Genomic DNA, 24,825 nt, shown 5'->3' on the forward strand with positions numbered 1-24,825 from the left:
GACTGTCCTGTTAAACCTGAGCTGGAATGACTTATTGTTGGGCTTTTGCTGCCTCAGACCTTCTCTCTAACTTACATCTCATCATGCCTGGGGACCAGGTTTAATGAAAACGTTATAGTAGTGCCATGATTCACTGATTGTAATCTTCCTGACTTATTTTTTAGCTTCCATTACATGTAATCAAAAGGTTTGGCATAATGTAAACGTGGAATGACTTCACTGTGTTTAAAACATTTGGCTAGATCGTGTTTGGGCTCATCAGAACTTAGTGAAAGGCCTGATATCAAAATAGGTCCTACAGTATGAAAGAAAAGAAGGTTTAATTAAATGACATGCAGCTGTTTGTACAGTGACGTAGAACAGCAGAGTTTGAAGTAGTATTATGTAACATTTTTGTATCAAAGTGTCAAAAAAAGAGATGACTAGATTGTTGTGTGTATTTACATCTCCCAAAATGTTTTCTTCTTAAACAACATCATAACTTGATTCAAGGTAGCGGTGCATTTTATTTAGTCCGTAAGGAATTAGATGATTAGAGAAAGGAAGGAACTTTTGTAGAACTGTGGCAGTTTGTGGCATGTGACGAAAACATGAATAAAAATGAAATATAGAACATGGTCATGGATGCTGCCTAAATCACTTCAGATCGGACTTCAGACTTCTGGTCTTGACCTGCAGTGCTGGCAAAGAAGAAAACACTTCTTTTGTGTTTGATTATGATAGTGCTGGACATCATGTGCTTGGCGTTTTAAGAAATGTCTCTTCATGACCTCAGCAGGATTCATCAAGTCACACTTTGCATCCATTTGCACTGAAATTGTGGCTCATATTCTACCCATAGTTTTCTGTTTTATTTCACTTCCCACTGAGACAATTTGACTCATATACAGTACGGTCGAACCAATGCTGTCATATTGTCTATGTTTGCAACATTTTTAATCTAACAATTTGCTCGCAACTACAACTAAAGTTTGAATAGCGGATACTTCATTTAGCTTAAAACTCTTAAAGTATATACAATAACTTGATTTTACTATCCTAACATTGGAGGACTTATAGGTGCAGAGGGGTCAATTCTTCTACATGAGTTTTTTTATTGTGTAAATGTACCGCCTGATGGGACACAATCACAATAAGTAACTTTGAGTGCAGGGTGGGTGTGCGTGTCAGTTTGTGTGAGGGTGCCCACTCAGCTTTTTGTCATTCTTTGTTTTCTGAACCTGACCCTGCTCAGTTCGGCCAAAACACTGAGCGAGGGAAACTCAGTATCCTCCGATGGAGCCAGTTTTTTAATGGAAGGCGCTTTGCAGTTGGCGATCTGCTGTTGTAAGCCTAAATATGAGTCGTCAATATGCATTATGCTGATGGAAAGATCAGATTTAACTTTATTGTTTTGTACAGAAATTGTTCTGATATGTGTAAGTCCTCTTCGGAAGTCTGTGCAAGTCTCTGTGATGGTATTTATTCTGCTACTGTACAAACTGTAGCCTGTTATCTGTTTGTATCTTCATCCTTTTGTTCACAGCATCGTGTGTGTGCAGGCCTGCGTGCACACATGCGGTGTGTAGAGTCACAGCTTGTGTAGCTCTGTGCCAGTATGTGCCACAGAGAGCGTTGGAGATTAGTGAGAGTATCAAAGCAGCGACTCAGAGGAGCGCTGTTTCTAGTAATGCCTGAGTTTACTGCCCCCTAGCCTTCTGTCATCGGCCACACCTAGTGGGGAACAAAGAGAGCGGAGGCTGGCACTGTCTGGAGAAAATGAGGGAGGAGGAGAGTGGGAAGCAAAAGACAAAAGAGGGAAAACAGAGATTAAAAATGCTCGAGATTAATCGACCTGGCAGGGATAGGAGTGAGAAAGGAATGGAGGCTTAACGGGGTTTTTCCTGCTTTAAAAGGGATATTTGGCTGTTCCTTTGTCCATTGGGGCCAGATGATGTCACAGGAAAATGTTCAAATTAGTAATGGCATCAGCTGCACCAGTGTTGGATTGTCTGCTTCATAAAGGCAAATCTGAGACATTCACAACCCTGTTAATGTCATATACACTGAATAAAAAGATAAATGCCAAGATTAAAATGAAATAATAGGCTTTAATAAATCTTTAGCACCGAGCAACTTAAAAACTGTAATACTGAAACTACAGCAGAATAGTCATCAATAAAGACATCACAATGTAGCTGAAGTCTTTGGAAAATCCCAAACAAAAAAATGAACATTTCCATCTGTTTGTAACTAAAATCCATTCTTATGGCATGTGTGTGGTTTATGTTTTGCTATAAGTGTGTGTTTTCTGTTTTTTTTAACAGCAGGAGTTGGAGTCCATTTTGGTTTGGGGCCCATTTACCAACCACATCCCATATTCACTTTCAGAGTTTTCTGCATTCAGAGACATAACAGACAGAAATTTTTGTTCAATTGAATTACACATTGAGTCCACAGAACGACAACAGTGCTACTGCATTATGTTTTTTACTCTGACAATAATGACACTGAAGATGATCCTTTCCGATTATCCTTAAAAACTCTTGGTGTCCGTCCAGCCGTGCGGTGTTACCACTGCTGAATGAATGCACAGCAGAGGAAACACAGTGTACCCCAACATAACAGAAATAAAATCAAAATCAACCAAAAATATTTTTGGCTTTTCTTGCCCGGTCAAAACCAAAATGACAGTGGACCGTAGCAAAAACATCCAGAAATGAATGTGACACACCCTCCTTGTATAGTAACGTACAGCTTACTGTAGCACAAACTGAAAACAGAAGAAAAAAACATATATATTACTTAAAGCTTCCATGAGGAGTTTTCATTTGGTAATGAAACAGACTGGTTTGCTTTTGTAGGTCATAAAGGCACATCAGTATTAATTTCGGACTATCAGGGAGAAGATTATTAAGAGATGATTATTTCTGTGTAGTCATTTTATATGCCTGTGCGTAGTCATTGTCAGATAAGGCGAATGACAACATATACAGCCTACATGGCCTTTTTAACGCGTTTCCACCCAAAAGATTTGTTGTTATTTGCACGTTAGATACCCACGTATGGCAAAGAAGGATGACATTCTTTTTTTGTCAGAGAATACAACTTGTGCTTGTACAGGACAAGGACACTACCTCTTCTGAGGAACTTTACGGTTGTGTCATTTTTGGCAACATCTGTAGACAAATAAAGTGGGTGGATAAATCTCTTTCCTGAAGCATTTACTGACTATAATACCAAAGTACAAATTCTTAAGGTGATCAATTCATTGCAGGTAAACATGCATTACTTGTGGCTTTCTAGGTTTACCTCCTGGCAAAGATTATTGCACACGTGAGCAGCTTGAATCCAGTGGGGATGAAATGTCAATCTAACCAAGTCAACATGGAGAAAGCTAAGGGGCCATGAACATTCGATTGAAATGACATGGATTAAAATGGGTTCAGAGGAGGAATTGAGGAAGTGATAAGAATATATATATATAAAGTCCAATAACCTTTCAGTGCAGAGATTGACCAACAAGAGGGAACATGGGGAACATTTTGGTTGGCCCACACACACAAGGACCCATTGTGTGCCCATAGTGGCTCACTAACTGAGTTTGAGAGGCTTGTTTTGGCTAGCCCTTTGGGGAGCAATGTATTTGTGAGAGAAATTTACAGGCACATTTTATTTCTATGTCTCTTAAGAAGCTGCTGTATTTTCCTCCCGTACAGTTGCTATCCTTCATGCTTCATTCATAAAAAACACAGGGGGGATATTTACCTTTGGGTCACTGGGAGAGAATCTTTGCATGCTGCTAGACTCTGATCCACGTTGATTTTTACTTTGGAGTTGCAATAATAAATGAAAAATAAGCTAAATCACTGCAAAATATGTTATTAAAATAAGTAAGTGATGTACCAGTGTGCACATACTGTATTCCCTTAGGCATGGATTATATGAGTAATAGCTTTATTGTGTATGTGTAGGTTCAGGCAGTATAGTTAACCCACGGGAGGCAGGTAGTGTGCTGAGCCAACACAGCGTCTGTAATGAAAGAGAAAACCAATAAGACTTTAAAGACAGGAGGGACCTCCTCATCTTCTATCCCTCTGTTATTTGCCCTAGAACCTTACCCCACTTCTTCTTTTTGCAGTTGTATCAGCTGTCCCTCCGTCATCCTCCTTTGTTAGTGCTGTGCTGAGCTAAATGTGACCCCCATTGATGGGGGGCCTTTGCTGGCTAAGGTGTGAGGCTGCCATCTGAGCCGACAGAAGGGGGGTGGGGGGGGGATTTAAGGGTGAGAAAAAACAAAATAATATAGATGCCTCTTGGAGGTCAAGTAAATACATTAAATGGTAAGCAAACAGAGAGGAAGCTTGGGTAGAAGCTGTTTTTTGGCAGCAGTGCATCAAAGTGGGGGTTGGGTTAGGGGGGCCGGCAGGATGCAAATCTGTCATAGCAGGTGCATACTGTAGAAATTGTGAATATTGTATTAGGGGGGAAAAGTATGCTTTTCTTTTTTACTTGACAGGACTGCTCATCTTTTCAACACTTTCTCTGCCAAAGTAAGGTATAAGAATGAATGCAGTTATAGCCAATAATTCAGTTTTTCCTAAATCTCTCAGGCTGCAATATAGCTTGTTCTTCCGTCATGAAGCGCAACGTTATTAAACTTTTACAGAAATATAGCGGGGAACCAGGAACAACAATGCTACTTTAGCTATGTTATAGTCCCTTCTTTGAATTGAATTGAAAACTAGCTACGCTAAATGACAAATGGAATCCTAATATTTGAGTGAAAGTGATGAATTTGAGTGAAAGCGATGAACAGGTTGAGAGTGCATTTCACTCTGTTCTGGCTGAATCGGATATCCTTGACATACTAAACATGTACATTCAAGGCCACACCGTAAAACAAAATACTACCGTAGTTGTTTGACCAAAAAAAAGTAAGCGTTCGTGCTCCCCTACAATTTTAGTTGACTAAAATTAAGATACATTTCATATTCATTCAAAGCAAAAAGCTTTGCTAGTCAAATGAACTTGTTATTGTAATGACTTGTATTTCTAATTTAGTTGTCTCAACACATTCCTTTTCTAATTCAATTTACCATATCTCCTGACAAACTACTGTATAAGTTACCATGACTAATTTGTTTTTACAGTGCAGTATACAGCCAAAGAAAAGCAAAGGCTCTGACTGTTTGTTCACAATGAATCTTGGGAAAATGCAGGCACTGCTAATAGCTTTGTCTTTGTTCAGCCTACCAAATAATGAGGAATTGATTCCTTCAGTTGACTAAAAATACCATCAATACTAATTGGACATATGCATAAAACATGGTCAAAGTACTATTAAATAATACATGTTTTTGGTGTGTATAATGACTGGAGGCAATTGCAGAAAAGATTTTGGTTGTGATGTAAGGCTAATTTAACCTCTTTGATTTACAGTTTACTATATCTTTAGATCTCCACCCTCCTTTTATCCAAGACTCTGCCCCTGTCCTCCCCTTCCCTTTCTGAATGCTAAATCCACTCAAATGTGGCTTTGATCTGGGTACTAATCTACGCCAACCCAGTCCACCTTCCCCCCTTTACCCTGGCAGCCTTGGTGTGACCAGGCATGTGATAGCTGGGACCCCATCATTTCCCATTACTGTGTGGCTTAGTGCTTCGTAGTCTTGGCCTCCTACTTTGAACCCCTTGGCTTACTGTGTTGGAGGTCTGTTTACCTCGTGACTTTAAGCTAATCTCCCTGCTAACACCAAGCTAAACCTTACAGCCTTCATCGCCTGTCCTCCCCTCATTCGTTGGCAAAAATTACTCCAAAATAGACCACTGTCATCTGCAAAGAAAAGACACAAAAATACGGACCTGTTCAGATAAAACCATGAATCACTTTTCTATTCTGTTGTCATCGCTTTGGTTTGACGTCTTCATCCTTCTACATTCTCACTGACTTTCTGTCTACCCACTCGTCTTTGCATCCTTAAACCATCTGTGTCACATCTCCAAAACACCACATTAGTTCAGCTTTTTTCTTCCGCCCATGCTATCCACCTTTCCTCACATACGCTTCTTATCCTGAAAACTTCCACTCCTCCCAGGACGTACTGTACACGGCACTTTAACTGCACATCAGCACCTCATCTCTCAGAACTAAACCCATTAGTGGAATTACTCTATCCTCGCTTTTAGCCCCGACTTCTATTTACACCTCCTCCTCTCTTACTCTTGAGGACGCCAATGACAGGTGCATCATGATTTGTCGTGTCGAATGAGACGTGGACTACCAACTTCTAGCGTTTCCTGCATGTGTCAGCATTCATTTTTATCTACTGTACTGAGCACAAGTTGTCCAAAACTTTTTGCACGAGATTATCAGTGCAGCTGTTTTCCTGTGCTGCAATGACATCAGAGATGTGGATGTAATGATTCAGCAGTATAGATACAGATTGTATAAAGATGGACTAAGGAAGATAGAAAAGGCCCCTCAATTAATCAGACTCACTCGAGGCTCATTAATTTTTTCTTTGAAGCCTAAATCTCCCTCTATAGGAGAACTATTTAGCCTCAAATTAATCTTCATTCCTGCTTATCTCTGCTTCTTTGCCTCTGCTAAAGCAATTAAGATTTCCACTTTCCCGAACATTCAGATAAGACGCCTGTCTAAACATTCAACATTCCTTTGAATACCTGTGGTGTGCTTTTATAGGTCTTTATTGGAGACAATGGAGCAATCTGTGGCCCTGTCTGCCCAGTTCATGACTGCACTGTTTGTGTTTGAAGCTACTACCGTGTTGTACATCCCTTGCAGCGGGTCTTTGTGTTGAGAAGTCATTTCCCAGTGAGTTGACTGATGAAGTGCGGACGTACAGCTGATTTAAGACTTCTTTCCACACATCCGTAGGTGTGCAGGGCTAACCCCCTTCTCCCTCCTCTTTTTTTCTCTCACTCTCTCTCTTTCCCCTTTTTCTACATCTCTGCCTGATTCGCTCGCTGCATGAGTTGGCCGTGTCTCTGACCCCAGGGCTGCATCATGCCTAGCCAACCTGTTTTTCTTGGAAATTCCAGTTGGCTGAGCTAGCTGTGTGGAGGATTGGGGGGGGGTAGAGTTAGTGGGGGAGTAGAGCATGCACATATGCGCTGGCTGCCTCTCTGCAGATAAATGCATCTTTAATGCTCTACCGTGATGACACCATGGTTTACAAAGAGTTTTTTTTTTGCTTTTGGTGAGGCCAACTCTGATTGGTTCCCTGCTGTTTGGCTGTCCACAACAAACCATCTTTTGTTTGTGATAAAATCAGAGGGACTGAGAAAAAGTCAGAGAGAAAGGTGCTCACCAAAAGGAAGCAGTTTTCTGTGATCCTCTCTCAGAAAACCAATGAGAGTCGGATGAAACGCATGAAGATCAATAGAGGAAAAAACAACAGAGAAAGACAAAGATGATTTAAGCAGCTAAAGTAGCTTTGGACAGAACAGTTTATCCCGTGAATAACTTGGCAGCTACTTCTAAGCTCGGTTTTTAAAAAAAAATCGAGCTTTGGTCCCACATGAAATGTGATTTAACAGGTGCTATGAGAATCAGGAGGGCCTTCTCGCCACTTCCTCATATTCACCTCACATGTGCAGAGTCAGGAAATTAATTTAACAAGGATAAGCTAGTTTTACACCACCCCAGGCTGTATATGAATATGTAATCGAGGTGGCTAATATCCTTCCCCCACACACTTACACGTTGAGGATTTTTGTATCTCTGTGGGTCAATAAGGCAGAACTTCGTTATACTGTAAGCATGTGTGTTCATGTGTGTGTTCATGTGTGTGTTTCTGTGTGTTTCTGTGTGTGCGTGTTTGGCTCCTGAACCTTCAGCAGAATAAAGTCAAATCAATAGAATTCATTAAGATGTAATTGCTTTGACTGAACGTTGCCCATTCAGCAGTTTGTGTGTCAGAAAGAGTGCAAAGTGTGCAAAGAGTGTGAGTGTGCTCGTACATTTGTTTTAACAGAAGCCATCAGTTTGTAAATGATCAGCACGTCATGTGTAGCAGCTAGAGTTCATAACCTTCACGGTCTTGCATTGGACACAGGTAGTTAAACCTTTCACCATTACATTTGCTAAGTGTGTTCAGCTTCATCTCTTATTCCACCCTGATGCTAATTGGCATTAGTTCAGACAGAAGAACACCTATATGTTTCTCTTAACTGTGAACCGAGCAACTGACCCATCCCTGACTCCGACTGCGGTTCAGGCCGGGGTCAATGAGACGCTAATCCAGTTATCGTTGCTGCCTGTTACTCCTAACTGCACAATCAACTTGGCTCCATTTGAGTCTGAGGTCCAATATTAGCAGCCGTTAAGTTTGCCTCCATGTTGTTGGGCCCTTATCATGCACATGACTGTAGAAAATGTACAAGGTCAAGTCACAAACAGAATCAGATACACATCAGAATGCACATAAGTCCACATGTCTGCATACTTTCAGTTTTACAAACAACTGTAGGTTGGCAACAATACTCAGGCTTTACACTCACCAGGTCAGAACACCTTCAAAAAATGTAAAGTTTTGGGCGCAGGTGGCCCCTTGATGCGAGCGCCCCATGTATAGAGGCGGTGGTCCTTGAAGCAGGCGAACCGGGTTCAAATCAGACCCGTGGCTCCTGACCCACTCTCTCCCTCTCTCTCTCTCTCTCTCCGATTTTCAACTCTATCCACTATCCTGTCTATCCTTAAAGCTTAAAAAGCCCAAAATTAAATCTAAAAAAAAGTGACGTCCAAGTCATGACAGTTCGAGATGAATACGCATACCGTTACACCCCTAGATTAGCACATATTATAGGGATGTAAGCCTTCATTCTAATATGAACATGAAAGTATTGTATTTTTAAGTTTTCTAAGCAATAGCCCTCCAATTGACTTGCATGTGCGTATGTGTATGTATATACAGTATATTCTGTATGAATGACACACTGTTCACTGAAATTTTAAGTAAGTGAGCTTATCCTGTATATGAGTGTGACCTAATTTAATTTGATTGTATTGATTAGATTAGCCGGTACACATGATACAAGGCTGTTTGACTTAATTCAAGGAAATCTCACTTGGCTTGCCTAATTAAACATTTTGAAAGTACTGAAAGCCTTGTGTGTGTGTTTAGTAAGAATTAGCAGGTATTACTTCATTTAAGCCTTTCTGACCTTAGGTCTGTTAAATGGATGTTGAGACTTATTTTAATAAATCCCATCAAGTCAAAAAACTCACTGAAGTGGTAAATAAATTTGTTTAATGCAAATAAAAGAAAGTAAATTTACATTGAAGGAACAGCGAGGGTGAGCTACTGCGGCTGTCATACACAGGCCTGCTCGTGGTTTACCTATTTATCCTGACCTGGCTTTCACCCTCGTGTAAAACAGTCACTTTCATACTTTGACTCACATACACTATGGATTTACAGATAGTACTGTGCCGTTTGAAGTGTGCAAAGTTTGTATAAAACTGCACAAACACACAGCGAAACACACACACATGGAACATCTTGTTTGGAGCTGCTGTGCCTCGCTGCTGTCAACAACTATCAGAGTAACCCAACACTTCATGTAAGCTCAAAGCTCAGGGGGTGCACCTACTATCTTTTACTGTTGTCACATCCTTCAGGCGGAGGTTGCTAACTGCCTGACCTCGGGCAGAAAGAGTAAAAGATGTTGGGACGTGGAGGAACTCCAGACATAGACGAGGGATTTAGTAAAAAAAAAACAAAAAAAACCTACAAAGAAGAAAGAACAAAATCACATGGTACAGAGTTTAGGGGTGATCCTCCTTAATATTTTTTAGTGACATGAATTTGAGGTCCACACACAGACAGACACACACACTCACAAAAATACTAAAAAAATGTATCTCTGGGGGTCAAGGATGGAGAGGCGCAGCTGGAAGTTTAACTGACCTTTGTCCTCAAGACTCACTTGATTTGATCTCACAGGGACTCACACATACACACAGACGTGCTCTTAAATGACCCCCATCTAAACTAATGTTGTCAGGCAAGTATTGGCTCTATGTATGAGCACTTTTAGTTAATTTAGTCTATATTAAAGCCTAGCTTACTCACAGTGGTAAACACACTCGGCCTTATTAACGCAAACCTCCCACATCGCTTCGTGTTGGTTTACACATCGAGAAATAAAATATCACTGAAACATAAATGTTTATGAGGAAAAAATTAGCCTCCAAGTAGCCAGGAAGCCTGTTTGTATTAAAAAAAAAAAACTTGCTGCTCCACAGAGGGGGGACTTGGTTTCATTCAGATATTCTTTATAAACCCTTGATTTAGTTTGAATTGGAAACATGTCAGCATCGAATCCTTTAACTCAACTTTGGCTAGATTTATTGTATTCTTAGCCCCCAGGCTCAGAAAGTAATAGATAAATAATGTAATAAGTCTTAGAGTTAAAGGCTTCCATCTGGTGACTTACGACAATGCCCTAACCGCAGCAGTGCAGTAGGCAGAAGATAAATGGAATTGTTGTGGCAGTGACACATGATTTTTGCTGTTTACCTCTGTGCGAGGTCAGCCATTTTCATCTGCCATGTTTTGATCTTATGATGGTGAGTAGTACAAGGAACTTTTTAACCTGCTCAGTGAGTATTTATTGGGTTCTTTTCTCAAACAAGTTTGCCTCACGAGAAACTATCAGGAAACCAAGTTGTTGTGATGTTTTTCCACCCATTTCCATTATCAAAATTGAGGTTGTGCTGTAGTACTGACTATCAGCACTGCTGTGTTTTACCATAGGTATGAAGATACAGGTCCTCACAGCCCAACTGACTTTTTGTCATTCTGTAAAACAACACAGCATTGAGTGTGATATTGCTTGGTTATTACATATTTTGATTCTGATTGGCCTGCTAGGGATAGCAACAGTCTGCTAGCCATTGATAGATCACTGTTCTCAAGACAAGCACACAGTGTCTATGGGCTTGGCTCTTATCACAGACACAGATCATCATACACTATCATCATACCAATCTGTGGGAAGAAGTCCTGTTAGTTAGACGCCAGTCTGTTTACTGTGGGAAAAGTAGAAAGAAGAGGATAACAATAAGGGAAAGAGGTTAAAAAAAAACAAAAAACTGTATGACAGAGACATCTACAAAACTAAAGAGAACGTGCTGTGGGGATATGGTGGTGTTTAAAGACTGCTGAATGGAAATGGAACCTGCTGATTCTTGCTGATCTGTTCACCGTCACTCATTTAACTCGCAGAGGAAATGTTCACTTCAATGTGTATAAAATCAGCTTGTTTCATTTCAGAAAGGCTACGTGGTTAGCCATTGCTATGGACGCAGCTCAAACTGTAGGTTCCAACAGACTAAGTTAAGATGAAGAAATAAATATCTCTTAAATCAATACAATTATTTTCAAATCAATATTCTGTTTCAAATTCTTGATTTCCTTTGTTCCTTACAAAACATTTCCAGCTCATAGCAGTAAACAGTAAGAAGCAGCTACAGATTATTATTCTTCATCAGATAAGGAATTTGGCTCCAACATCACTTCTAGTTCTAGTTCTAGTCTGCAACTTAAACATTTTCCTGCACGTTTACTACTTTGTGTATGTCTAAAATAATTACATTTAATTGAAATGAATTGAAATAAGAATCTGTTGAGGGTTACTTCTGTGGTACATGTGTTTGTTAAATCAAGCCACCTGTCACCTGTTGTAATGTTAAATAACAGTATTCAGAACACCTGAGGTGGAGCGATATAATAACAAGTCTCAGTGATGTGGTAATGTGATTGTCATGAAATGCCTCTTGTCCAATCAGATCACCCCTAACCGTTTGGGTAATTTATAATTATTTGCTATGGCAAAGCATCACTCAAAATAACTAAATGCTGATTTGTATAAAGTGACTCTTAGTACCTGCCACAACCACAATTCAGCCATACACTGTATGTCTAAAGTCTAATGAATTTATTAACATCCATTGTCGTCATTGTTAGAGCACACTGGTGACACGGTGAGAGATGATGAAACTGTCCCTTGGCCTCAGGGATCACATTCAGGAAGCATGACTAAATGGGTGGAGGGCTGCAGAGGCTTAGAGGCACTATTTTGGTTAAGTGGAGCAAAGCTGTTCAATCAACAAGGATAAACCAGAACCTTTGTGTGTAGTGTGTCATTTTAAGAAGATAATTGTGTCTATCTCTATTTGTGTGAAAACTAGATCCATCTTATTGAATGGGCATGATTTTATCTCAGCCTCTCATTGGAAAACTTCTTCCAAACAACGCAGTAATGTGATAAATGTTTTATTTGTCTACACCTGACAGGACTTTCATTTCTTGCTGATGAAAGAATTTTATTAAAAATATTTTCTTCCCTAGAGCGAGTTCACATTGACTTTCTCCACTCCTTCGGCAGCTGACTCCCTGATCGATTGTTCGAATCCCAGCTATTGATTTCCTCTTTTGTGTGCCTTTTGCTTTCACAGATGGACTAATCAATACTGATAATCAGAAGTGTTCAATGTGTCAGCCCACACACGGACACTCGTAGGGGATTGGGTTTCGTTGGACAACATTTTCCAATTTGCAAAGCTAACAAACATGTGTGAAACATGTTTAACAAAGTAGATTTTGTCGGTCGTTTTGAGCTTCAGTTTCTTCCAAGCATATAGTATCTTCTTCCCGTTCTCTTCCTCCCTTTTCCTTCACCATACAGACAAATAAAACACAATTGGAAACAATAACAGTCAACAAGACGCTAACCCTCAAATACCAAGTACCCACTCCCAATGATATACAGTGGTCTTAGAGTCGCACACTCCTCAAAGAGTAAATACAATCCTGTGGTGTCCCAGTGTGGGAGAAAAAAGCTAAGCAGATTCCACACTCTATCCATCTCTTTGTCATGTTTGTATTGGATAAACCACCAAAATGCACCAAATGTGTGTACATATATATATATACACACACACATGTCTTTTCCCATCTTTGGAAAAGAACTGCAGCATTAAAGCCCAGATGCATCCTCCTAAACAGTTACGGCTGTTTTAGCATGATACAGGACCTGAAATTACCCCAAGTGGTGTCCCAACTGCAGCCACACTCATTCCCATTATTCATTCTCTTAAACATCCAAAAACCCAACAGCTTAGACAGCCTCAGACGGCAGACCCTGTCTGAGGTCCACCTCCAGTCTGCCTTTGTGCTCTCCCTTCACTTTAATTGCTGTTTTCTCTTCATCTCTGGAGCAAAATTACATCTGGACCACAATAAGCGATAATCAACCCGTACTTTATATGACAGGCCTCCCCGTGTAAATCAAAAGAGGTGCTCTGGAAAAAACTTTACTTTCAAGCATTTCTTCTATTTGTTTAGTAGTTTTAACTTCACTTTCTCAGTATGTTGGTATGTTGTTATGAAATTAAACAGATCTGTTGCACTGCACAGGAATGATGTAAACGCGCTGAGCCTCATTAAGTTTACAAATGTCCGACTTTGATTGCTGACCAAGGATCATTTACAAGGGCGCTATGTTAATTGGCCTTATTATGCTTAAAAAGAACACTCTGTCTCTCCGCTGAGAAGTCTTAATAATTGGGGTCCATATTACCTCAATCATATCTGATTAGCAAAACCGTGGACATATAGCGTCAGATCACCTCAGTGGGTGGTGAACATGCATACTCACACACAGGCTCCTCATTAACTTCCGTGTTAGCTTATAGTGACAATATGATCCCTGGTATTTCACAGATATGAAGAGCTGTTTCTGGCTTGCTGAGTCATCTATAACAGACAGAGGGCAGAACTTAGACGGCTGTAAATAGTTGTCAATAACTTACAAAATAGGGCTAATTTTTGCCCAGCCAGCTGTCAGTCAAGTACCACAGGATTGACTTTCCCACTTAAAAGGGGGAGGATAAGCAAGGAATAACAGACATACACATTTGGTATACACACACGCACGCACAATTGTACACCCAGGGTTAAGAGTTGCCACATTGCAGGGCTTTGCTCAAGATAACATCACTACCATCTAAATCCCCCCGCGTCTCTTATCACTCCTCGGAGTCCAGAATGGTGATGTCATCCCTCATTGTGCTCTGTCCATCCCTGTAACTAGCTTTTTATCTCCCCCTGACCTCACTTCTCTCCTCCATTCACAGCTGACTCCTTCTGCTTTATTCTCTCTACCTGTTTTCAGAATAGATTTCACAGCTTGTAGAGCTAATGGTGACAAATGTGTAATCATTGGTAGGTTGTAATAATAAGGACTTTTGATTAATTTTCGCACCACTGATGATTGGTAATAATTGATTATTGTCTTGCCACAGTGGAATCATATAACATGTAAAAGAGACAAAAAGAGATAATATGGAAAGGTATTACCGCTACCCAATAAAAAAACGAACCAAAAACAAAGGTACAAACAAACAGAAAAACAGCAACATATAATCAATTAGTGGTGGTTTGTGCAGGGTAGCTCACAATCTGCGATATGAGACCCAAAGTGATGATAGAAGACACGACATCCCAGTTTATTCCAAAATTCCGAGTTCATGTTCACAAGTCGATTACATCACACCCACGCACTCTCAAGACCACCTTATCTTTATAAAAAAAGTTAAAACGGTTCATGCGATAATAATGTAAGTTACCACGTTTTTATAGTATTTGCGTTTTTTTTATTTTTTTATTTTATTTTATTTTTTAGAAAAAAGGCGTTCAGAGAAGTCTTTAGTCAAAACATGAAAAGTGAGTTTGTTGTTATATTGTGAACAAATCATGATATGAACGGACCTGTTTTTTTTTTCCCTAAGATGCATCCAAGCGAAAAAAAAAAAAAGCAGGTCTGTTGGAAGCAACAACCTTCTGTAGGATGGGAACCATAAAACATCAAAACTTAACGTATGATGATTCGACTTTTGAACAAATTGTGGATAAGGCTGAACAATGGCTCCTGTGTCCTTTAACACGAGATGCATCCCAGATAAAAGTCCTAACACACACCACATGTCTGTATTCCAAACTCTCGAGGCTAAAACTGCAACTCTCTGGAAGTTATGGTGTTGATATCTACAAATGTGTCCTGCTGTGTTTTGTTCTGTTTACACAAGCGTGCACATTTGTGGTTGGAGAGAAACAGAAAGAGGAAGGGGCGACTTTTCAGCGGCCTTCACCCCTTATTATGTTCATTAATATTATTAGCGTTCTTTCTTCCAAATATAGAAATCAATCTCTCTCGCTTCGTCTCCTTCACCTCCCTCCCCTTCTCTTCCCTTCACTGGTTTGATGTCCCTAATCATTTCCAGCCGTGAACTCCACATGAAAGACGACGAGCACTTGCCGTAATAGGATGCTGAAAGAGCGGGCGAGGGGAGAGGACAGAAAAGAGGAAAGACGTGAAAAGAAAAGAAAGAAAGGGGAGGTCAAGGGAGGAATGGAGATTGAAGGAGTAGTGAGATGAAGCCTGGGTCCTCTTCGCTCTCATTTCAAGGTCTAATGTTATCATTAGCCCTCACTGCCTTATGTTCCTCTGCCAAACTATTCCCCCATCCTCCTCCCCCTCTTCCTCCTCCTCCTCTTCCACCTTCCCCTCCCTTCTGTTTCTTCCCTGCCATATATCTTAATTGTACCCATAGTGCCTCAACTCATCAGCAATAGAGAGGCAGAAATTGATTCGGAGATCTGAGAATGTATAATGTGAGGAATGCAGCTCACTGGAGAGTAAAAGGAATGTGCAAGTGGAAAAAGAAGAATAAGAACATTGACTGAATGTTGTAGCTCTTTGTGACACTCCCACACAGTTCTATTCCTTTAAATCTAAAGTCCTATTTCAGCTTGTTGTAAATAGCTTCAGTGTGTGTTCAATTACCTTACAATGTTGATTTCCATCCAAAGGCTCCAGGTCCATTTTTTTAAGCACATTGCTGCATCTATAAAGGATAATTTTGGTCTATGACAGCTGGGGTTTACTCTAGATAGTTTAGTTATATCAGCTCATTGTGAAACAGTGCTCTTGGTAAAGGAGACATTCCTGAAAAAAATGGTTGATGGTGTACAAAAGAACGACACACATGGAAATAACAGTTGCATTGATACTGATATCACTATTGGCTAAACAGATTCCCAGATAAGCCAAGCTAAGCCAAGTTCTACAGCAAAGACATTTAAAATAATACAAACCAACATTATGATTTCAAGGAGAGCTATGCAAAAGTACAGTGTAATCATAAAACCACAAAGAATAGAGACTTATAGTCTCTAAAATACAAAATTCCGGATAACTTTTTTGACAACAGTCTTCGTTCTCCGGGCCTGTTTGACCTGGGAGAAAATGATCGCTTCATAAATACCTGGCACCAGTCAGAGGAGAAGTAGATTAGGTACTGTCTCTGTGTTTTACTAAAAAAGCTTAAATAATCTCTCTCCTTCACTTTCATGAGAAGCTATAAAAGTCCAGGGACGCAGCAGCAGCTGCGACCAAAAAAGCTGTGCAAAAAAAAACTCCTTCTGACACTAGCTGATGTTTTACAGAGACAAACTGCCGAGAACAGCAGGATCCACCTGGACCAGTGCCCACATCTGGGGAATGATGAGAAATGAGGAGGGGAAGAAGAGAGGGAGGTAGAGCACAGTGAAAAGGGAAGAAAGCAATGAGTAGAAAGGAAGAGAAGGACAGAAACAAGGGCAAAAAGAAGAATTCGGTTGATGGTATACCTGTTACTTTTGAGATAGATGCGGATCCTGTGGTATTATTAGACACTTCCTTTTAAACCTAACCACATCCGAGCATTAAATAGCACCGGCAGATGACTTTAATTGGGTGATGTGTATGAGCATCGAGTTGCACTTGTATCTGCAGGAGGAGGATGGGGGTGACAGTGGGAGCACATGATAGAGAAAAAGCATGAGCAGAAAGCTAGATGAGAGAATGAGAGAGTTGGTTTGTGAAGAAGAAAGTGAGAAATGAATAATGAATAATGAGGTCTTTGCTAACGCTCCCGTGAACGATCGCTCCCCTACTGTCCAAGCCAGGGACGAATGGCTCTCTGTGGACAAAAAAAGCTCCAGGCCTGAGTCTTGGCTGAATCTGATCCTCGGCGCGCTCTGTCGGACTGTTTTTCACATAGTCTTTACCCTGCTGACTGGTGCTGTGTGAGACTGGAGCTGTGTGTTTTGACAGATATATTGTAGCTGGACAATGAACTAAACGATAGGTAAATGTAAGTGCTGGATGAAAATCCTAAACTGAAAGCATGTTGGATAGGATCCATGTATCATGTATCATGTATTACAAGTTCAGCTGGTTGGCAGATGCTGAAGTCCTGAAGTGCATTTCTATGTGTGTTAGTGTTTTGATGATTTTTCCACTGACCATGCTCTGAAGGAAAGAGAAACTACACAGCTGGTACATCAGATAATGCACAGTAGTAGTGATTTTCAACTTCAAAGCCCAACTTTCTGGTCAGAAATAACAAGACGGACATGTTTAAGTGGGATTTTTGTTATATGCAATATTTTTATTGATATAAAAAGGGTGAGCATCTTCTCTGACAATGCCAACATCCAAATTACATTGTTGGCTTAATCAACAAAAGTGGATTGATTTGTTCTACTTTTCAAACACCGTTGATTGTACTGGAGTGAAGATACCTTTATTTTATTTCTGTCATATTTATCGTTATAGTTATTTTGAGTTTTGTTACCTCCGCTCATTGTCATTGATTATTTCCGGCTGCGCTTGTCTACCAAATGTTTCTCCAAACGCTGCAGGCAATCTTGACATCAGGTAGGAAATCAGAGCTCCCACAGGAAAGAACCACATTGGTGGTTTTTGCACTTTTTAAGCCCATTAAGTACAAATTGTGTGTATTTAACATTACTGCAGACCATTTTCCAAAGTGAACCGCACTCCAGGCATTCACCACCTTCCAGGCAGCCATTAGTTTCAGGCATCCATCGTGATAATGTATAAAAATCTGCTTGGAAAAACCACCATTATAGCCCTTTAATATATTATTAACAACCATAGGATGTGAACGTTTGTCTTTAGGCCGCAGCTCATATTCCCCAATGCTGCATCATCCACAATAACTCATAAGAAGTATTACCACAAAGTGTATTAGTTAAAACCGTTAAAAGAAAACATGGGAACCAACTTTTGACCTTTAAGTTAAAAAACAGGCCTTCTAGCAACAAGACCACCCTGCCTACAACAGCACACATCCAAAAACTTGCAAATATGGTTGTTCCTTCCGCGGTTACAATATCACAGAGACCAACTTTATGCAAGTATACTTAAGAGCAAGAGAGACTTAGATGTTGAAAGGCGTGGGCCTCTCTCACTCTGTATGTGTTGCTATGTAGGTGTATGTTTATCACAGTGGCGATCCTCTGGAGGGAACGATGAGGAATAGGTGTGCAGATCAGAGTCAGGCTGGTTGGCTGGTTATGGATCAGCGAACAAGCTCTCTGGTGTGGGAGGAATTCCTCTCTGGCAAACGCCCTCGTCTGGCCTACCAGATCTCTTGATTTAAGAAGACACGTCAAGGATGTGTGTTTACTAGATTATCTTATTGGCTTAAAACAGGAGCTACTTATACAGACAGGATAAGTGCTGTACAAGCATTTCGAGAGGAGTTTTTGGCTTTAAATCGGCATGTCAGCTTAATCAAACCTTATGGCCTGCATTGGATGATGAACTTTAAAAAAAAAAAAAAAACGAATTTATGTTTAGGCTCTGGAGAAGAGATAGCCTCATAAATATGTAACATGTGAAGCTTTTATCCTACCTTTGTAACTGGCTTAATCTTAAATCTTCCTATTTCCTGTGTGATGGAAGAGGCTCTTGTAAATGACTCCCTGCCAATTGCAAAATAAACATTGGAAAAGAATAGTTAAATAGAAGTGAAGACGTAAAATGTTTCATGTTTTAGCAACCTCCAAAGAAGCACAAAGTTTGTTTTTGTTGTAATATTGTAATGTTTAGATATGGTTTGGGTTCTAAACTTAGACTGCACAAAACATGGACGTATAGTCTCAGTGATGTAATCCATTGGTTTCTGGAGAGGAGTTTCAAAGGCCGACAATAGAGGTATTGGAAATGATGACTCTAACTAACTAAGCAGATATAACAGGCAAAAAGGTGGAGTTGAGGCGGGCTGAATGATTATCTCAGTTGTTGAAACATGTCTTTCTAATTTGGAGTCAGACTCTGGTGGACACTCAAGGAACTGCAGTTCTTGGCTCTTCTGCATTTGCTTTATTTGAAAACAAAGGAGGTTGTTTTGTGGTTTTGAATTAGTTTTGGACTTCTTCAAGCTAGTTTGATGGCAATCAGCATATCTTTCTAGTTTTGTTTGTTTTGTTACCAGCTTTTACATAATTTTTGGGATTTGAAATAAATATTTGTTCAAATGGCAGGCCGCCTTTCTGGGGGATATGCTTCACGTACATTGGTGCTGTGCTGTCAGGGAAGGGAAAATGTTCTGAAGACAGATTTGATCCTTGCAGGCTCCTGTCTCTACAGTAGGATTTACATTCTTGTGCACACATTTCCAACCTTAGTGTTTTGACAATACTGTCATGTATTCCAGCCTGGGAGCGTAGTCTTTCTTACTCTCTGTTGTCTTGCTGCATATTTCTACGTTATCCTTCAGCATTTCAAGTTTTGGAACCATGTATCTACTGCTCTGTATAAAGCATTTGAAAGGAAAAAAGTCACAACATTGCACCATTTATTTTATAGCTCCCAGTGTTTCCATTAAAGTGTGCTTGCGGAGGGTTTTTGCAACCTTGTCTTTGTCTTGCATATTTTGTTCAGCATGAAGAATCCATACTTTACTGCTGGGATTTTTTAGCTTTTAGAGTGTGTGGAGAATCAATGTCCCGCTCCTCTTCTTGTTCCCAACTTCCCTACCGGCCCAGGACTCTTTTCAAACACTACTCATGTAATTATTTATGTTGTGTCCAAACACTGTATAGAATAAAAGCCTATGACGAACCCAGTCATCTCTGCTTTGCTGTTTTATCCAGGATGGAACACCCTGTCCCTTGTCTTTGAATGTGATCTAAAGAGGATTTGGGGGTATAGATGGAGGTGACGATGAAGTCACCCTATAACCAGGTGGGCGGTCATGGGTGTTTAAGCCCCTTTAATTAGATTAAGTGAAAAGAATGGGGTCATTATATATGTTAGTGTCTGTGAGAGCATGTACACGTTCCTCAAGCTCTCATCAACACAGGTGGCTAATCCATCACAGACCGGCAGAAAGATATGAGCCATAGCCAGACATGAGCCCAGATCCCAAAGATAGTGTTAGTCTCAACACTGTACTCTCTAGGAAATCCCACCAATGATCTCAAAGCCCCAGCTGTAAACACGGACTAACGGAGGACCTACAGTATGACCCGTCAAAAACCACAACTGTCTAGCCACTTTAATGCTAAGATTACAAACCCTGAAGCAGTTCTTCAATAAAACCATGTTTTAATATCCTATACAAGCGACTGTGTGAGTCAAGGTGGTTGTGTTTTTGTCTACCTTTCTACAGCTTGTAGGTGAATTTGAAGTGTTGGTGTGATGGAGGGAAGGTCACTGGTGGTGATCCTGTGCTCTGTGGGGTTCAGGGACAGCACAATTTCAGAAGTAGAATGTCAGAATCGGTTTCAGGTTATTGCCAAGAACGTTACTATATTAATATATGACGCAATATATCATGTAAAAACACAAGCTGTACAGTTTTGCAGATATGTGCAAGATTAAGGTTGAGTGCAAAATCTTAAAAAATGATGGACAGTTTGCAGTGGAAGCGTGTGTTATTTACTGTAGATGTTAATTCAAACTTTGAAATAATGTCTTTTTAATTGATGTATTTGCAACTCTAAATAGATATCCTATTAAAACTTAACTTAACTTAAGTAACTAACATACCGGTAACATTAGGGCCTTTACCCAAAAAGACAAAAAAACGTAATTTTTTTTGATCATAGTATGTCCTACATTTATCTTATTGTTACTATAGTTTTATAGAATAATAATGAGGAAATATAGATTAAAGAGGCTAAAAGTCAGAATATTTCAAGGACAAAAGTCATGACACTCTCATGCGACATTCTTAAAGTTCACATTTTTCTAAGCTGTCAAAGTTTCCAGGAAATCAAACACATCGGATGTCTTACTGATCTCTCGTTAGAAGAGACTGCGCGACAGAGAAGAAGTGATGTCATGAAGCCCCCTGGGTCTTGGCTCGCCTTCAAGGCTTCCAGATCAGAAGGGGAAATGCTTTTTTTTTTTTTAAGACCCATAAACGCCATGCAGCAAACAATATAATGGTTCAGTGTAAAACTTCAGTCAGAGAAACGACCCTGGAGCACAGAGGACATTTCCCCTTTGTGTTTTGCAAGGAAACCTTTGTTGTATTATGAGAGTGATTTCATAGATTTCATCGCAGCATACAATTGATATTTGTGTATGTGTGTGTGTGTGTGTGTGTGTGTGCAATAGAAAGAAGGATGTTAAGTAGATGAGACAAATGAGGTCAAAGGTCAGGTCAAGACCTCTGTCTGTGTAAGCAGTTGTAAGCCATTTGTAGGAGAAATGGAGAGTATGGTGGCTTCATATCTGAGGTTTGTGTTTAAGTGGTTTCAGTCAGTGTGAATGTTCTTGAAATACCAGTAGAAACCCAGATTGTGCTACTTGACCTTTCAACATTCATTAAACAGCATCCGATAGCCCCCTGCACCTTACTACAACCTATGTTGAAAAACTCTCCTCTCTAACTAAAGGTTACCTGTCAGCTCCGTCCCCCGTATCCATGGTTACAATGCACCACCTGTCCCTCTGCCAGTTTTTCAAACACACCACAGGGGAGATCTTTCTATTTTTTTTTTTTTGCAAGATGTTTAAGTGTAATCCATAAAAGTGAATTGCTCTCGCAGATGCTAGGTTTTTATAGTACTCTGGAAATCATAACAAGTAGTGCTATGGTGTGTGATATTTGGACAAGTGCAGATGAACGAGCCTGCTAGGTGACTATATTATGGGACATCACTGTAATAACAGAACTGCCCATAGCTCGTATATAATAATTTTGACAGATGGACGTTTTCTTTCATGCAGATTTTTATGACCCCGCTGGGTTTGTTGATGTGATGCTTTCTGAAGTCCTCGTGTCTCACGGGCGGTTTGGTACAGTTGGACCGTCCATGTCTTACCACGTATTTCTTTTTCCCTCAGGTGTCAGCCGCAGACCAGGATCGTGGTTCCTTCGGTGCTATATCCTACACCCTGGGATCTGGATCTGGAAGTGCACTACCGTCCCACTTTACCATAGACAAGGAGACGGGACAGCTTTGCACCAGCACAGCTCTGGACCGGGATGAAGGATTGGACAAGTTTGACCTGACTGTCACTGCAACAGATGGCGTAAGGACCTTCATACTGTAAACACTTCAGATATAGAAATCACTTAGAGGTTATAATCTGACTAAACTTTTAATTCTTTTTTCAACAAATCAACTGTAAAATGCAAAGTTGGGCCTCTTATGGTGTATATTTTTTGTCTCTTTTTGCCAAAAGTTACACCAGAGAATAAACACTGTTCTGATAAACAGTAAATAAAGTTAAAGTAAGCATACTAGATTAGCACAAACACTGCAATTCATTTAATGTAACTTTGCAAGAATAGAATATGCCTCTTTCTTTTCACTAAGGTTAGGTCACTATTTCCCATATAATTTGCCATTTGTTCCAGCCTTTATCCTATGCTAAGCTAACTGGCAGCTAACAGAGGCTTCTTATTCAACACACTGCTGAGGAGTGGATAAATAGTAAAAAAAACTGAAACAAATTTAACTGTTCCTTCTTTTATAAAATCAAATCTGAGTGAATTAAAGCGGAAATAGACTTCTTAAAGAGATCAAAAGGTCGCAGTATGCTGAGCTCTAGCTCTATATACTGCTCTATGACCAAACACAGCCCCCTGCTGTGGGATAATGCTCCCTCTGTACAAAGCTTCAAACTGAAGGCGAATTAAAGATGTGTTCAGCTGCTCTCAAATAAATCTCAAAGAGACATTCTGGACATGTTTGAAGAAGACAGCGTCCTGTCTCTTTGCATTCGCCTTCAAAAAAAAAAAAAAAAATCAAGGGGAACCGCAACAGCATGGCAAAGCAATCAGAGCAAACGCACGGAGAGGTTAGGAAGTTAGAAAACAGATCCAGTTTGTATAAGCCTGCACTGAAGGACAACATTCAAGTTAAATATGGTGCTCTTTTGGCCACATTTACATAGTCTTTGTTCTTGTAGTTTTAAAGTAGATTCATGCACATTTAAATGATCAATTAATCACATTAAGTGGATTTAAATAGGCACTGATGGAGCAATAAATCATTTATCCTCATGTGTGTACTTTACTTACTTAAAGGAATATTAAAAACATGAATGTATGTTGTAGTGTAGCAGTGGTGTTTTTTTTCTATTTACTCCAGTTCAGGTAAAGAGTGAATACAGGTCTGTAATTTACAAGCCAAACTCCCTGATGCATCTTCTCTCCCACCCAAAGCACATTCCCAGTTTAATTCATCTGCTGTCTTTTCCCCTCTGTCTCAACCATCCCTGTTCTTAATGGCCTCGTAAAACTAAGCCCGCAGAAACAGTTTAATGAAGGCGAACTCTTCTCCTCTCTGACAAATGCACAGAACGGTTGATTGGCTCCATATTTCGTGGATCTTCAGCAGAGAACTTGTTTGAGTGTGTCCCCTTAACAGCTGCATCCTCTTTACACTGTGACATAAATCTATTGTCACAGTTTCATAACATGAAAGTCCTGGACTGTCGCTTTTCACAAAGGGATAGAAAACAAATTGAATGGTGTTTTCAGGGGATATACAGGACAGTCTAAATATATGAGTCAGAATATCATTGTTGTCTGCTTTGTCTTTGGGTAGTGTGCTAACCTTGTATTTTATTACAACAATTAAAAATCTAATCCAAGTTTTAATTTTATTTTATTCTAGGGTGGTCTAAGCTCGGTAGCGCGTGTTCGAGTCACTGTGGTGGACATAAATGACAACCGACCTGCTTTCTATCCAGTCCTCTACACGGTCAGTCTCAGTACCCACAGTGCCCCGGGAACCTCTGTTGTCAAGGTGACGGCAAATGATCCAGATGCTGGGGAAAACGGGAGGGTGACCTACCGCACGATACCTGGAGGGGGCTCTGCTTTCTTCACTCTCAACAAGGACACAGGTAGGAGTTTGTGCAATGTCTCACAACTTTTTTTTTTTTTTTTGAAATCTTACAACAAACGTTATAGAGTTATTGGTTTCCTCCTCTCCAGGTGTGATTTCTCTCTCACGCTCACTCCACGGCAAAGCCAACACAGTGATCTCCATGGTGATATCAGCCGAGGATGGCGGTGGCTTGACAGCGCCTGTCAATGCCCGGGTGAACGTGAGCGTGGTTGGAGGTTCAGTGGCGTCTCCGGTGTTCGAGCAGGCCCAGTATTTCTTCACTGTGTCTGAGGATGTCCTGAGGGGGACGGCGTTGGGAGTCGTACGTGCTTCTACGAAGACAGGTGAGGACCAGTGAAGTCATCACTTGAAGTATTTTCTCCTTTTTTTAAGATATCTATTCTGTCTGTAGTCGCTTTGTTGTCCAAATGTGCTCCACATGATTTGCCAGGGGGAAGTTGTTTAATATGGTCTACCTGGTTTCAACTTTCTTGTAAGTGCCAGCGCAAAAATGCACTAATGGGCAGCAGAGTGTGTGACGTCCTACCTCTTACTTCAGCACTTGTACAAAGCAACACACTCAGTGAGAAATCCCATCCATCACACA

General features: G+C 40.3%; 1 protein-coding gene across 1 annotated transcript in view; it reads left to right on the plus strand.

Annotated features, from left to right (window-relative positions):
• dchs1b (dachsous cadherin-related 1b) overlaps window positions 1–24,825 on the plus strand; it is an 87,260-nt gene that overhangs the window by 41,887 nt on the left and 20,548 nt on the right. Inside the window, exons 5-7 of the mRNA XM_061056307.1 lie at window positions 22,222–22,410; window positions 24,003–24,234; window positions 24,326–24,562. Coding sequence (XP_060912290.1) covers window positions 22,222–22,410; window positions 24,003–24,234; window positions 24,326–24,562 — 658 coding nt within the window. The remainder of the gene's footprint in view (window positions 1–22,221; window positions 22,411–24,002; window positions 24,235–24,325; window positions 24,563–24,825) is intronic.

The sequence above is a fragment of the Labrus mixtus genome, chromosome 14 (assembly GCF_963584025.1).
Source record: "Labrus mixtus chromosome 14, fLabMix1.1, whole genome shotgun sequence".
NCBI lineage: Eukaryota > Metazoa > Chordata > Actinopteri > Labriformes > Labridae > Labrus > Labrus mixtus.